At 35.4% G+C, this 16,805-nt stretch overlaps 1 protein-coding gene across 1 annotated transcript in view; it reads left to right on the plus strand.

The window, feature by feature from the left end:
* ERC2 (ELKS/RAB6-interacting/CAST family member 2) overlaps positions 1-16,446 on the plus strand; it is a 283,564-nt gene extending 267,118 nt beyond the window's left edge. Inside the window, exons 17-19 of the mRNA XM_041462495.1 lie at positions 2,582-2,729; positions 15,661-15,792; positions 16,390-16,446. Of these exons, the coding sequence (XP_041318429.1) occupies positions 2,582-2,729; positions 15,661-15,792; positions 16,390-16,446 (337 nt within the window). The remainder of the gene's footprint in view (positions 1-2,581; positions 2,730-15,660; positions 15,793-16,389) is intronic.
* The last annotated feature ends 359 nt before the right edge of the window (positions 16,447-16,805 follow it).

Below are 16,805 nucleotides of genomic sequence, written 5' to 3' on the forward strand. Positions count from 1 at the left end.
CATTTTGGCTGGCAGTACAAACAATATGGATGTGACTGAATCCTATTATCAGATGTTGAAATGATACCCAATAATTCAATAGTTCTGACTCTTCTTCTTCACTAGTCAGGTTTACTGCCAATTTAGAGGCAGTGACATGATCTAAACTTCAGAGAAGTAAAATTTCAGTATAGCTTCATGTCCTTTTTCAACCTTTAATTTAATCCTTTTATTAAATTTTTGGCTTTTTACAGCTGTAATATGTGTTAAATAGCTATATATCATTAAAAACCTCATCGGTGACAAGTATTTACTGAGGAATTTGCTGTTAGAGAGCAGACCTTATATTCGGGCTGGTTGGCATGGAGTTAACCTGCACAATTTTAGAATGAACCTAAATATATTCTAAAACCTTTGAAATTCTGAGATGTAGGTTTCTTTAACACACTCACAATGAAAATAGGTAGGTTTGTGATAGTAGTATTGTTTATCTTCAGATATTATAACTGGAACATTGTTACACTTCTAACTTTTCTCTGTAATTTTATGACCGCGTGCTCTCAGAAAACTGCAGAGGAGTGAACCTTATTGAATTTGGAAGAACATATTCTATGCCTTTATGCAATATGCTGTTTCCTTTTCTTTGGCTTTGAAGTCACAGAATACCTTTATTTCTGCCAGAGAACTTGTGTTATCATGCCTGACATCTGTGGGGGAGATGAGGCCCTGGCACAGGGTGCCCAGCGCCGCTGTGGCTGCCCCTGGATCCCTGGCAGTGCCCAAGGCCAGGTTGGACACTGGGGCTGGGGGCACCTGGGACAGTGGCAGGTGTCCCTGCCATGGCAGGGGTGGCACTGGGTGGGCTTTAAGGTTCCTCCCAACCAAACCATTCCATGATTTTATGGTAAATTGCTTGCTTTCTGCAAGTTCAGCAGAAGTGAATAGAATAGCAAATCACATTTTTTTTTTTTTTCTGTTTTGGTGCATTAAAAATCTATTATTTTCATGAAAATGTTACGGAATAGGTACTTCAGCACAACATGAGAACAAACTGACGGTCTTTTACAAATTACTACACAGCAATTTTTATGCATTATTATGAGGTTTACAGAAAAACAATGTACCTATATTTCATTTCAAATTAGCATTATGGATATGTAACCCCTCTGATATATATTTTTTGTGCAATATTTGTTATTTAAAATAATTCATAACTATAATTTAAATTAAAACTGTTGGAGTCTTACAGCATTCTCTTTTAAGCATCATTTAACTGAGATTTGAATGAACAAGCCAGAACAATAAATGAGACTATTAAAGTGTATGAATAAGATGAAACTGTTTATCTAAAATTGATCCATGTCGCATAACTTCACCTAAAATAAATGGGTTGTTTTTCTTTGACTCCATCAGAAATATTGTCCTATAAATATTTATATTAATACATTAGGAACTTTGAAATAAAAGTGGAATAACTTTCTTGACATTTTTGCTGGCAAGCAAAAGACTGTGAGAATTCCAACCTTTTAGCTCACCTTGACTGTATGAAGTTCACGAGCTGTATTCTTACATTTATTAGCAGTTGGAGCCCAAGGTTAATTTATGATTCATTTATCCATGTTTATTTTTTAATGATTGATCTTATATAGTTCTGGGAAAAGGCGCAGGCCATAACATACTCTTTTCTAAAAGCTATTAGGTATTATGTGCTCTTTCTTGGCTGATAAGTCATAGTCTGTCACCAAATACATTGCAGAAGGTGAATATATTTCTTTTATTTATGAAATTAAAGGACAGATTATGGCCTTGCCAGAGCATGAGCATTTTAGGGTATAAGATACTGCAAGATCTGTGCTTTCAACTGCATGTTGTAAAAAATTGCATTTGTCTTATCTTCTCACAAAACTGTTTGTGATGTACCCCTGTGAGTGTCTGTGTTATCCCATATTTATTTCAGTGCTGTAAGATTCTGTTTGCTCACTGAAAGTGAGGGGTCAAGATTGCAAAGGAAATGATTTCTCATGAACAATCAGATCAAAAAACTTGTATTTTACTTTTAGAAATGTATTTTTGTGTTGACAGAAAAATATAATAAATCCATAGGAAAATATCTAAGTAAATATGAGGAAGATATCCAGAGATTCCTGCACTGAGAACCCTAGGGTACCAAGTTAAGAGGATAAAAATTGGTTTTATCTGTATCACTTTGCTTTCTGTTATTCTGTCTCTATGATCTGCATGAGTCAAAAGAGATTTGTGTAAGGTATTCTAGAATTCAGGAAAGTGAATTACAACAATAAATCAATTATTAAAAGCAAGAAATTTCACACAACTATTGTTAGGTATTGTATTGTAGTAAAATAGACTGAGATAAATGGTTGATGAAGCAAATAATGAAAAGTCTATAAAGAGAAATTTTTGGCTAATTATTTTATTTCATGATTTGGTTAGACCTGACAGTGTTTGCTATTTAAAGTGTTCAGAAGGTAGGTGATTGTTCTCCTAGTGATTGAAAAAAAACATCCTACATGGTGTGGTATAGTAGTATATATCCTGTTTTAATGAGAATGTAATAATCTTTATTTTTATTTTATTTTATCAGACAGGAAGCTTTGCTTGCTGCAATTAGTGAAAAAGATGCAAATATTGCCTTGCTTGAGCTGTCTGCTTCAAAGAAAAAGAAGACTCAAGATGAAGTAATGGCTCTTAAACGAGAGAAGGACAGATTAGTACATCAGTTAAAACAGCAGGTGAGGAGACTTTGCTTTTCATACTTTCATGGCAACAGAAAACTGGCACTATTTGCATTTGTACTGCTTTATGCTGATGTCCTTTTGGAAGTGTTCAAGCCAGGTCTGACCCGTGTCAGCAGTTGCACAAGGTAGGATGTGTTCCATTTAAGTGTTTATTGCTTCTCTGGAGTTGTTAAGTATTAGCTGCACATTTGCTTGGCTCATATCATATATAGCCAATATATTTTGTTCTCCCTCTTCATACTTTCCAACCTTCTTAATTCTGGGAAAAAGGACAGCAGATGCTCTTTGTCTAAAGCAAGATCTATCCATTCTCTTGACTCTTTTTAACCTACTCTTGTTCAGTTATTTGCTTATCTGTTGTAAAATAGTTGTGTTTTCAGGAGGCTTCAGGCTTTCTGAGAGGTTATCTAGAAATTGTGATTATCCTTGAAATAAATCCTCAAATGGGTAAGCATCACTGTGTCTTCTACACTATAAGTAATTTGAGGTTTAAATAAAAACCATTTAGTTAAAAAATCGTCTAGAAACAGATATTCTCACACATGTTCTGGCCATGGTGCACTTGTGTCTCAGGTCAGTCAACTGCCCAGGATACTTTTCATCAAAATCTATATGATAAATAGGCAGATATGCTTCATGCTTTTTATCACTTCATCATACTGTGCTGCACCAGAGCAGATGATGTGGAGTTCCAAATAATTTTAGGGAGTTTTGGTTTGCTTTGGAAAAGAGAGGGTACTTATTTTCTTTTCTAGATATCTCCCTTTTTTACCTTCATCTTAGGTTACTGAAGAGTAAATGAATACACCCCTTTGCCATGTTCCATGATACCTTTAAATATCATGGATATTTAAAAAATGTTCATCAGAGAACTGAGCAACTGTTTTGTTGTTGTTCTTGTTTTGTTTTGGTGTGGTACCTTTAAGCTATTGCTGGAAAGTGCTCAAAACATTGATAGCTTTCTTCAGACAGAGAGAAGGAAAAGGATTGCTAGAGAAGCATTTTGTTGGAGATCTTCAGTTAGAATTGTAACCAAATACTTCAAATACCTCCATTATTTATAGCGATAAAGATCTTCAGTAAAGCTATTTAACTAGATTAAATTGATGCCAAAATAATCTCCCTGTTATCTCAGACACCACAAAAAAAGAGTCACCAGGAACAGGAATGTGGTTTAACTAGGTCACCCCTTTATTACACTTAAGAATTATCTGATAATAGAGGCTGTGGACTTCACTCATACTTCTTTAATCCCTTTGGGGAGAACCACTGTCTGCCCCCAGAGGTTTCTCCTGTGCACCCAGCACAAAGGTTTGCTCTGACTTTGCTGGGCAGGGGCAGTGGCAGATTCCCCCTGTGTGATTCAGTTTGTCTGTTCCCTTGAGAGATGCTCTCTCTGATTCTCAAGAGCCTCAGTGAATGTTCGGCTGCAGCGTTGCTTGTTTTCTTCTGCTCTTATTTGTCCCATCCTCGATTTCCACAGCTGTTAAACTGCTGAAAGAGAATTCAAAAAAGCCCAACTTCTCTAGCCTAATGTGATCATCAAAGGAGAAATGTTTATAAATATTAGAAGATGAATCACTAGATGATGCTAAACATTAACATAAAGCCCTAAATTCATCCCTGTTCTACATCGTAAGAGGAATTTTTGCTTTGAGAGGCAAAATAACATGTTGGTCCCTGATAAAAAAATCTGTATTCCTCTCATATATATCCACATTTTCTGGCCTTTGTGAATGAATACATTGCAAACCCCTATTTAAGACGTTGATTTTAAAATAATTTGTCGTAATTTTTCACACATAAAAAGAGGCATCTTAGAGAAATGAAATATTCTGCCTTTGTCAGGAAATCGGAATATTTATGATTTATTTTAATAAAGCTACAGATAGGCATATCATATTTTAAAAATGAATATATTTATATGAATGAGTTGAGCCATCTTTTTATGCGTTGTGACTGTGTGAGTTTAAGTAAAAGTTCTGTTATTTTTAAGCTGGAAGAAAATAATTGCTTTTATGTCAAAACCTAGATAACCTTGAAAAATTATTCATATCACAGTGCATTCAGCTGTAAAATTAGTAGTAATAATTCTGACCTCTGTGTTGCAAACACATTTTCTCACAAGAAACAAACATTTAATTGTAATGATTTAAATACAATTTAGCAGCTGCAATCTGTCAGTTAAATATTTATTGTTTACTGCTTAAATAATTGGGAAGCACAGTAATACATTCCCAGCAAAACAAAACCACTGCAACTGCTTTGATTCATACCAAAAGCTATATTTTGAGAGCTGTAGTAGGCTTTAAAAAAACCTTTCAGTAACACAGTATTAAACAAAATTACTATGTGGGCTTGGCTGAGTGATTACATAATGTACATAATCACCCTGGCCAAGATTCCTTTGGAGAATTCTGAGAAGGTATTTTTAGATAAATTTGTACAGTGATGCAATCCTTCATGAAATAATTAGCTAAAAAGTTAATTTTTAGAACATCTCAAGAGATTTTGGCAAGAGCAGAAGACACTGCTATGTTCCTGATTCATCCTGAACTTGGATACTGAGAGAAAATGTCCCAGTTGTCTCTTTTCACTTCTAGGATATAGTGCCAAAAATGTAAGTGCAGTTGGCCAAAATGCAAGGTCTTCTAACTCCTTGAGAGCATTTTATTTTTCTTCTCAAAACATGAAATTAGAAACCTTTCCAGTGCTTTCAGGGCTGCAGGTGTACAGAATACTCTGGCCAAAGGCAAAGCTGGTGTTTGGCAGAGTTTTTTAGTTCACTGCTCTATATTTCATCACGTCAACATATTGCTAATGCAACAAAAAGGTGAGAAACCATCAAGGAATTTAAAAAATGTGTGTAATCACAGTTTCTCAGCAAACTAACAACTAGCAATATTTTCTCCTGCGTGCAATACACAGAATTATTTCTTACTAATTACCTTGTAAATATTTGAAAAATCTCTCAGCAGCAAATGAGTAAAGTGGAATTGTAGGCATCATGTTGCATTGCATATACTGTTCTAGTTAAATACTTCAGAAACCTTGTTACTCTGATATCATTGTGGTGACATCAAGCATTCAACAACAACAAAATACCCCAAATTCTATTTTCCCTGATTAATTCAGCTCTATTGCATTGCGTATTTTGTGATATTGAAAGGGTTTATTTGACTGTATGAGGAAAAGAATATTACTAGAAGTTGTTGTGATTGTGACTATTCTGGCAGCCCAAAACATCTTTCTGCAGCACTGTGAATTAGTTAATTGCATTTAAGCTCCCTGTGTGTGTAACAAGCGTGGGAGCAGAAAAGTCATGCACTGGTTTCGTACAGTGTCATTGCAGACATTGTTATCTGCAGCACTTGTGAGCAGCAGCAGCTCTAGGGCTGGTTCCTAATCACTGTTGCTTCAGTTTCTGATGCTATACTAATTTAATCTTTCTGATTGCCTTGAGTTTCACAGGTGTGAGTATTATAGGACCACATAATTTTATTGTTGTTTTTGGTATTGTATTGCTGCTGTTGTTTATGCAGATCTGCTTCACACCGATTTTTATTGTGCAGTTGAACTTTGCGGTATCACTGCACAGTGAGTAGAATCCATGTTTAGAAGCCATTCACATGAGTACTGTAGAAATAATTGACCACTCTGCTTCTTTTTTGCCTCTTGGGTTTATTCTGTTTACTATTATTTAAAACATTTGTCTTGTTCAAGCTTTAAGCACCTAATTTTGAACAAAAGAGAAGTTTGAGACCCTTAAGTTGGTTTTATTCTTCTTGCACTTATGGTACACAGGTTCTTTGTTCATTTTGGACAGGTAAGAATAAATGTCCTAATAATTTCCTAATCAATCTGGTTATTTTTTCCTTAAAAGTTCTCAGAAAATGTAGTAAAATGGCTTTTACTCTTTGATTTTAAATGTGACTGTTCAGAGCCCATTTATGTCAATACAAGTCATTCAGTGGCCTTACTATCTTAAAAATCTTTTTAGTTTCTACTTTTCCAATAATTAGAAATATCCTAAAGTAATATTTCTGCATGTCTTAACATTGGGGTTTATTCTCCTAATTTTTAACCTGATTTTTGAACCTGTGTTTTTGAACATGGGTCATGACAGTCATTGCAACTGAATTGCATCTCAGTTTTGCCCAGTGCAGGTTCCTGGGGTGGGGGGGTGGAAGTGCAGAGTGCCACTTTTCCCTGCAGCTTAACACAGGAGGGGCACAAAGTAGGCAAGGCATTGTGTGAGTGGGGCTAAAAGCCTTTGCCTGAACAACTTAGTTGATTCAAAAGACATTCTGTGTTGGAAAAATGCTTAAAATGTTGGCAGTGCTCTCATAACACTTTTCACATATTCTCAGCAAGATTTGACAATTTATATTGTAAAATTTGATGGACTTGGGTCATAGCTGGATATGGCATCGCTTTTTCCTCCTTATGTTCTCAGGAATCCAAAGTCTTTTGCATGGTATTTTTACACAAACGTTTTCCAAAGAGAGGGGCTTTTTTGCCTTTAGCAGTCAGCCCCTGAAAGCAGCACAAGCTTGGTACAAGAGCCCTTTCCTACTTTAAAATCTGTTTCTGTTTGTTCTCTGTTCAGACTTTTTTGATTCTTGAAGGATCTGTGTCACAACTTAAACCTGGCCATGGCTCAGGGCAGCCTTTTTTCACTGGTGATAATCTGGTCTTGAACTTATCCTAGAACTTCATTCAGACAAATGGTTTAACTTCACTGAGACTGAAAACCTTAAATGGAAAAAGTAGGTAATGCAGATATAAAATAATATATATATTAAGACTGGAACTTTTGTAATTCTGGATCTGGCTTGCTTGGTAGGTGAAAATGGTTATTAAGTACCTCAAATAAGAATAGTGAATATCTCCATTATAACAATCTGAACTCCCAAGCCAAAAGGGTTTTTCTCCATGTGACATGTTTTAAACAAATCCTTATGTTCTACTGCAATGTACCCCATGATAATAAGACTAAATATAGTTTAACACTTGATCTCAAATGCAGTGCTAAGTAGCCAGCTATTAAAAAAATACTGTAAAAACTGGGTGTCAGATATTTCTGATGCTGTAATTGTGGATAAAACTGGTAATTCTTACAATCCAGCATCAAGAAGAAACTGGCTATATATAGGGTGTCTCTGTTAAGCATACCAAGAGAGTGGTGTGATTTTATCACCATTTCAGTCCATATTTAAATATACAACCGTGTATTGAAATTTATGTTTTATTTAGCAATTATTGTTGCAACCAATGGAATAAATGTAGTAATTTCAACTTAAGCTCTATTTTCTATATGATACAAATGGGAGACCTGGGCTTGGTATTGAAATTGTAAAAATTACAGCTGAAACTCACTATTCAGACATTAAAGATGGTGAAAAATGGCCTGTGCTGCTAACCAGAGATTTGCAGTTTCTAAGGTCTTATTTAGCCGCTGAAGTTTCTGATTCATGTCTGGTTTTAAATAATTATTGTGGAGAAGTATCTTTTTAATGAGTTATTTCCTGTTGTAAAAAGGAAAAAAGCAAACCTTCCTTCTTCCGTTGCTTGTCTGTTTTTAGTAGGACCTGGCCTGAGATGTCCTCAGGCAGCTACAGTTTCAGAGCTTTAATTATGCTTTTTAACCCACTTCTTTGTGTCTATGTTCTTACATACTTCTATGTAATTACCCAGGTTAGTAGTAGGACTCAGACAAATACCTTTAGCATGACTTGAGCCTATACATTACTGAGTATGCTGTATTATTACAAGATATTTCCTGCGCTTCAAGCCATACTTTTAATTCTCAGAGCTTTAAAAGACTTCAAAACCACAAATTCTTAATGCAGGAAAACGCACAAAAAAAGTCAGACAGTCCATGTTCTACTCAGCATAGCTTTGTTTAATCACAAGTGTCAGAAAAGTTGAAATTTGGCCTCAGTACTTTAGATAAGTGTCTGCTTGGCACTTGGAAGTGCTGCCTGTCTCTGTCTGCCAAGTGTCCAATATCCCAGCTGGTGTTTGGGAGGCTGTTGTCCTTCGGCTTGTGAAGAGGGAGGCTTACCCTGAGCTTTAACTTCTTTCAGGGTAAGTCAGTCACATTTTGTCATCTTGCAAAAGAGCAGGTGTAATGGTTGTTCATACCAGTTAAATAGTGCTCTAATTAAAAAAGAACTGAAGTGTCTGTAAAGCTCCTATGCTCATGTTCAACACTAAATTACCAGACCTGAGTCTCTGAAAAGATTTACATAGAAGTTTCTTTGCACTGCTGCAGAGGAGTCAGAATATTAATTTGTCCAGCCATTGATTTTGTATTTTCCCTGGGTGGAATGTTGGATTTAATGAAAACTTGGAAAACGGTCAGTACCTTTTTTTAATCGCTATTTTCTGTCCTGTGAGGGCAGACAGGGCCTGAACGTCAACTGTTCTGGGTTAAATGTTACAGATTATAAGAATTCTCCATTTCAAATGTAAAACCATCACGTGAGTTAAGTAAATATAGATGTAAAAAAAGAAAAATATGCATACTTTCTTAGCATGAGAACTTGACTTTGCTCCTTACATCATATGGAACAGAATTATCCTTAATGAGGTAAAACCTAAAAGAGTTAAATGCAGAGTAGCCAAGCTTTTCTGCAGTGTGCTATCATGCACACCCTGAGCCTGCATGCATCCTGTCTCTCACACTTTCCAAGACAAGTCATACACTATAACAGGAAAAGAAAAACATGCTTATTAGTCCATTTGGAATTGTAACAGGGAAAAATTTGTGTTCTTCAATGGAGGCAGGAAACAAAGCAGCAAAACCCATGTTAAAATGTAGTTAAGAGTAAGAATATAAGAACAGATTACATTACAGGGGTGTTATAAAAAGAAAATGCATAATTAAAGCACTCAGTAAAACATAACACTGCCCCATGGTGATGCATTCCAACACCCATACGGTTATGATTATCATACTTATTTAGTGTTTGCAGTTGCTGCTTAGTTAACATACTGCAATGTTTTTGTTATCTTTCACTTACTGATGAGTACTTGCAAACTTAAGAGTCTCAACCTCATTTTTTTCCATTGGAGTTTTCTTGGTGTCTAAAACCTTTGTTGCATAAGCAACAAAGAACCCTGAACTGAATATTATTATATATTTATACTCATTGAAGAAAAGAGTATAATTTATTTTGGAAATAATTAGCATGATGTTGTTAGTATTACACTGTTAAAAGTGGTCTGAATAATTAGCATAAAGTAATCTCTGGAAGTCTATTAAATCCACTTCTTTCATGCAGCTCTAATACTGGCAAAAGATCCTTCAGAGCAATAACAGGTTAACAGATCCTCTGGCTTGTGGAAAAATGACCCTTCTGTCAAAACCATACTTCATGGATGTGTTTTAACAATTTGTCTCATTTCATCATGCGGATTCAAGGAAAGTGCTACCCTTAAAAATGGAGCAGTCTCAAGCTTTGGCTTTCTAGCAGTAGCCTTGGAATTTTCTTTTCTTCTACAGCTGGATAGTTAGGGAAAGAGTGCCCCAAGGTATATCAAATGTTTAAACTGAAACATTGCAAAGGAATCTCTCCTAAGTATCTTTTCTAGATGGCAAATTAACCTCAATCTTTGGCTTCTTGTCACATCACTTGTGCAGGATGCAGGTATCTCTATAGTTTTGAGATTCCAAAAGCAGGTCGAACAATGGCAGTGAGATTGAAGATGATTTTTTTAGACGCTCCAAGGTTGGAACTTGAACTTGTTATTTTTGATCTCAGAAAATATTTAATTAAGATGAGACAGCAGAAGTGGAATAAAGTAAAACTTGATGAAGAGAGTTTTAAAAAAAATTAAAAAGGATTAGTGAACTTAATAAAGTTCTGGAAATACAGGGTTTAAGCAGCATTTCATTTTAGTTTTCTTTGTAGCTTGTGATGACTCTTTTGTTGTCAAAAGTCACCATAAGGGTTACTTACAACCACAGGATTCTGTAGTGCCTTCTCAAATGCCTTTTGTAGCTACTTTCCAAGACTGTCTTCCTCTGTTACACAAATGTGGTAGTCTCCATTGTTTTATTGTAATATTTTGGGGGTTTTTAATAAGAAAATGCACAATTTTTATAAAGTCATGATTTTATGCAAACTTTTATAGTCACTTAAAAGATTGTGAGTGACAAGTGTAATTTCTTGAACTTTAGGGGTGTATGAGGGCAAGTACAGTGTTTGCTGTCCAACATTTAATGAATTGTAACTTGCCAAATAACAAATCCAATATAAATTGTATTCCATGGCAGTTTGTGATTTCTGAGTTGTGCAGCAGTAAAAGTGGAAAGAAATTCTTCCCTTGTCTTCAGATGACAACAATTTTCAAAGAATGCAATGCAAATTGTTCTAATGTAAATACTGATTTTACTTGGAGAGTGTAAGGCCAGAGCTGGCTTAATTAGCAAACATTTTGTTAACCCTCTGTTACTACAACTCGGGTTTGAAGCACTGGATTCACACAGGAAAACCAATTGCAGTTGTACATGTTTTCATTAAATCTAGATTCATTCCAGTAATTTGTTAATGGAGCTTCTGGATACACTTGGTGAATTCTCAAGTCTGGAGAATGCAATTTTTTTAGATCATTGCCCTTTTCTGTTTCCTAAAATATTGTCTCAGGAGAAAAAAGGTCAGATAAAATCACCTATTTTTAAAAATCATGAAGACTAGAACTAAATGCCTGCCTCATTAATTTTCAGAGTTTTTTGTGGAACTATTAGAATGGAATTAGAAGGCAGAATCATTTTCCAACAGTGAGATTGCAAGAAAAAGAGTTTCTGTGTCATTAAAGACAGCAAGAAGCCGTTGCAGAATCAAACCTAGAATGTGGATCTCTAGATTTTAAATTTTGTGCTTTAAGAATTAGACTCCAGGATAGCTCCAGGACAGCCTGCAGGCCTTATATCTGTCTCCTTCTCATATAGGGAAAAATCCTGCCCTATTGAAAGTGCATATTCTAGAAATATTTCAAATTCCATTAAATGAAGAAAGATTGAGAAGAAAATCCAAAGGAAAGTAATAGCTATTGAATTGTATTACACCTATATCCCAGAGCAACAAATCTTACTATTTTTCCTCATTTGAACCTCATTCATGAGAGTTTCGTTGTTAACTTGATCCAGATGACAGATGAAAGCATAGTTCCCTATTGCCACCTTGCTAAAATATTTTGTAAAAGACAGTTTTAATATTACAGTTTTACAGTTACAGATTGCTGTTAAGCTATTTAGTCTGTTACCAGTCAATCAAAGACTTTCATTTCGCTTTGGTATATCCTTCCTTAAACTCAGCAGACTTTTAGGAGGACAAGAAGTATCTGTCAGTTTTCTTGCAGTGCTAGGTCATAAATTCTTTGGTAAGTGGGTTAAAAATTCAGTTACACATACCATTCATGACCTTGACAGCTTAGCAAATAGTGATATTGAATGATCAAAGACAACTGTTTCAAGCCCTAAGGGTTAATATACCTGTGCAAGTAGATCTAAGCTTCTTTTAATTCCTTGATCATTCCTTTATTTCAAAATGGACAAAGTATTTCTTGAATGTAGTCAGTAAATTAAGAGGAAAAAACATCTGAGGACACTGTTTAGGCTAGAACTAATAAGGCCATACATGGTGTCTAGGAGATAGAGTTAATTAATTGTTGCATTTTACAAGTTCACATTTTTCTTTTCTAGTATAAATCCGAATTAAAACATGCTCCTTCTCAGATGTGGGACTGTTGTTCTCTAGACATTTTTAAAAAGAACTCTTTGCTGACCTGTGGCTATGTAAATGTTTTGAAACTCCATTTTCAGGTTTGCGAGGAGAATGTGAATACAAGTTTGACCTGTGCAGTATAAGCATTTCAGATAAGGTGCAGTGTAACCAGTGATGTACATTAGATATTACACAGTTTGAATGCATGTGTGATCACCACTAATTTTCATTTCTTGTATATTTCAAGGTTCAATTTCTTGATAATCTAGAAATGTCAGTATTGAGTAATGTGCTGTGCTTTCTAAAGAAATGTAAGAAAAGGTCTTGGGTGTCCTTGAATAGGAACTTTTCAGGCATGGTGAAGATGTTGCAGAAAGTGATGGCATTGCCAGGTCACTGTGTGGTATTTCCCCTCTCAGGCAGCACAGAAGCAATCCCTGAATGTGTTGCTGTGGCACCCAGACCATGAGGATTTTCCTCTGATAAACCAGAGTCCCAACACGTACACACCTTTTTGTGTGTATGTAGGTGTAGGGGTGTGAAGCCCTGGGGTCCTGAAAACAAATTCCAATGTGATTAATTAATTCCTTCCTCAAATAAAAATATAGTTGGCATTTCAAACCTGCTAAATACCAAAAGCTGGCAAAGGGAGAAAACAGAAGTGATGTTACAGATTTTTGTTTTTTTGGTTTTTTAAATTTATTTAGAAGGATATGAAAGGGATTATATTGTTCCTCAGGATAGCTTTACTTCTCTTCTTCTCCGGAAATCCTCCTGCTTGTCCTCCTCAAAAATCTTGCTTTTAAAAGTTTGAAATCATAAGGTGTTTGTACTTGTTAAGCCAAAGCTAAGCATACCTGGAGAATACAGTTCAGTGTGGAAGTGTAGGACTAGGACTAGCTAATGCAAGGACAAACAGAACATCAAAATTGTATCTGCTATAAGTTGAAGAGCTAACAAATAAAAACAAAAAACTTTTAAAAGTATTATTTTGCAAGGTAAGTTGCATCATTTTAAGAAATTGATAGTTGAAATTGACAGTTACAAGTCATGATGAACATTAGATGGTTTGATAGTTACTTGAGTGGAAAAGAAATTCTCATTTCATATTTCTTGTGTATTTTGCTCCCAGAACAGGCACACTAAAGGAAGGCTACTAGAGCATTAACATTTCTTTGTGCACATTTTACTGCAATCTGGCATGCAAAAGGAAGAAACATTAGAAGTAGTTTATTTATATTTCAGCACCAAATTAGAAAGATGATGTCATTCATTTACAGTTCTTATCCCATGACACGCCTAATCCCCAACACCTCATTACAGAGGACACTTCTAGGACTGCATATCTCATCTTGTTTAACTTTTGCATTCTTTATGGAATACAGTTGAAAGGTAGGAAATTTAAGGCTGTTCATTGATAAGAAAATAAACTAATAAAATTTTAGGAGCTTCCCCAAAGAGGCAGAGTATGACAGTGTTTATAGTAAGTGGCTTATTATTTGTCTATTAATTCTCCATCTTTTCCACTCTTTTGTTCAAAAGCCCTTCCTCTTTGAATCTAAAGACAGACAGACCAACCATGATGATTGAAATTGAGAGGATCTTTTTATCAAAATCACTAGAAAGTCACAACTGAAATTCATACAGGTGTTTGCTTTCATCTTGGTATTTGGGAGGGAGAAAATAAAATATTTCCAACTGTGCAGATTCTTTTCACTCTATACCATACTGAGAAAATGCTCTTACAGTGCTATGGAGATGCTCAGAAAGTCTGACAGTGCACATCTGACCTGTGCTGTTTCCTCTGTCTTTTTGTTATGGATGCCCTGACGGTTTGGCTGGGTTAGTTGGTTGTTTCTACTTAAACTGAGTACAGCTCCCCTCCTATAAAGCAGTTTTCTCTGATCCTCTATTGAACATCATGTGAAGTGCTTGAGAAACATTGTGACAACTGTAAAAAATTAGTTGCTGAAAAGGTACATCCTAGGATTCTGTGGCTGTTAGACCAGTTACTATGGGAACACATTGAACAAATGAGTTGTGTTCAAATTGATCTGCTTCTTTGGTCCTTTGGAACTCATTAATCTGGGCAAAGTCCTGGGCAATGTGTTTAGCTCCCATCCTCAATGGGGTTACCATGAATCCTGCTGCCTTGGAGCATGACATCAAGTGAGCTAAGACTGCTATCTTTCCTTTAGTCATCTGTGTGGTATTAATTGTGTATGCCTCTAACTGATTCTTTTAATTTTGGCAGAGATCTTTGGGAGTTGATACCATTTTCTTCTTTTCAAAATTAATGAAAACTTGATTGCAGTTGAACAGGTTTGCCTGAGAGAGTCTTCAGTCCTGGTACCACAAAAAAAATAATGATTGTATCCATTGGTGTCAGACTATTGGTAGTAAGATATTTTTGGTGTTATGAGCAAGGTTTGAATTATTCAAGTCTATGTATTTCATGGTATGGAATAATTGTAATAGTGATAAAGAGCAGCAATGTATCTTGTTGTCCCATGGTGACATAGATTTTATTATCTGTACACAGCTGTAGCTGAAGTGTTGATCTCTTTTTCAAGATCTATATCTTAGACTTACTTCCATTCAGTTATGTGTCAAGTTCCATAATCACTTATTTCTCTAAGTGCCTGTGTCTCTTTCACTTAGCTTTCAGATTCATTTTACTTATTGTTTAGCAGGGTGATCCTGGTGTACAATTAAAATAAATCACCCAAAATAGAACTTTTGGAACTATTCGTGATTGTTGCTAACATGCCTTGGTAGCTAACTGTAAATGTTTGAAGTACACTTAATATTCCTTTCAGTGAGATCTAAGAAGTCAATTGCTAAGACGTAATGTTAGACTGGAAAAATAGGAAACAGCTCTAAAATAATATATTTAGAAAAACTGAATGTCTTTTGCCCTTCAAACGCATCATCTGTCGTCATTTACTTTTCTGACTTCTTGATGTCATTCTGTGCATGTGAAAGCTGAAACAGAGGATGTGTTCACATACTTGATTTCTCTATTTCTCTTTCCTTTTCTTTGTGAGCCAGCAGTCTGGATTTCTATTCTTAGATCCTTCAGCTGAACAAAAACTCCCGAAAAACCCCCAGAGCCAAGAGATTTCTAAAACACTGCTGGAATAATACACTCCAACGTGTAATAAAATTGTCTTGCTTTACATCTCAAACAGACACAAAACAGAATGAAGCTGATGGCAGATAACTATGATGATGACCATCACCACTACCACCACCATCACCACCACCACCACCATCGCTCTCCTGGGAGGACACAACACAACCACAGACCCTCTCCAGATCAGGTTGGTCACCTCTTTCTTCACCCTTAGTTTTGTAACTTTGATATTTTCCTATTTCAGAATAAAATAAAATTTCTAAAGATCTAATAAGCAATGATGTGTTCTTTGAACTGAAGCTAATAGCTCTGTTATTTATTTCCGTCCTGAAATAGTTTAAAATTTTGGCTTTTTGTCTGGAGTCTTACTTTTCTGGAGTAGAAAAACAGTCTGTAGCAACAAGTAACTCATTTTCAGATGAAGGGAGCCTGAGGAAAAAATTTAACATTGCTTTTATATGAACAATCATTTTTTGATACTAAAATAGGTTATAAGTTCATAATGTCTGGGTAGAAATAAAAGGGAAAAACAGGGACGAAAATATAATGGGGATGTATGATAGACTACTTAATTGGGAGAAGGAGGCTAAGAGGCATATTACACTTTTTTTACACAGTGACCAGTGTAATTGTGTTAGAGTCAGGAGCAGGTAAGAATGAGAACACGATTTCTTGGATACTAACACAAATTTAAAAACCCCAAACCACAAACGATAAACCTGAACAACATAATACATAATCCTTTGAATTCTTGGAACATGTTAAGAACAACTTTTTCTGTCAGAAAGAGGAGAAGGGAATTAAGGACTTGCTGTCTTGGTTTGGTTCTGTTTCTGATTAACAGAGATAAGTTGGCTGAGTTTATAAAAGGAGGAAAAATTCTATGGAAATATCTGTAAAATAAAAAAAAAGTTTTGGCTTTATGCAAGGAACAGAATGAAAGAGATGTGAAAAAACAGGTAATAACCACCACAGTGTTATTGAAACCCAGACACTGTTTTCAAGTAATTTAAGAAACTTGAACCTGTGAAAGAAATTTGAGGCACAAGACAATGTAAGAGAGTTAACATTTAGTCAAGTGCTTTTCAATACATAGTAGCAGCTTATTCAGGGAAGAGAATGGATAAGAAAGTCATAATGAAAGTCAGTATCAGAACATATTCAAGAACATTGAAATGTTATATGAATAGTGGAAATAGG

This window comes from Pyrgilauda ruficollis, unplaced genomic scaffold, assembly GCF_017590135.1.
Source record: "Pyrgilauda ruficollis isolate IOZ18807 unplaced genomic scaffold, ASM1759013v1 scaffold10, whole genome shotgun sequence".
Lineage (NCBI taxonomy): Eukaryota > Metazoa > Chordata > Aves > Passeriformes > Passeridae > Pyrgilauda > Pyrgilauda ruficollis.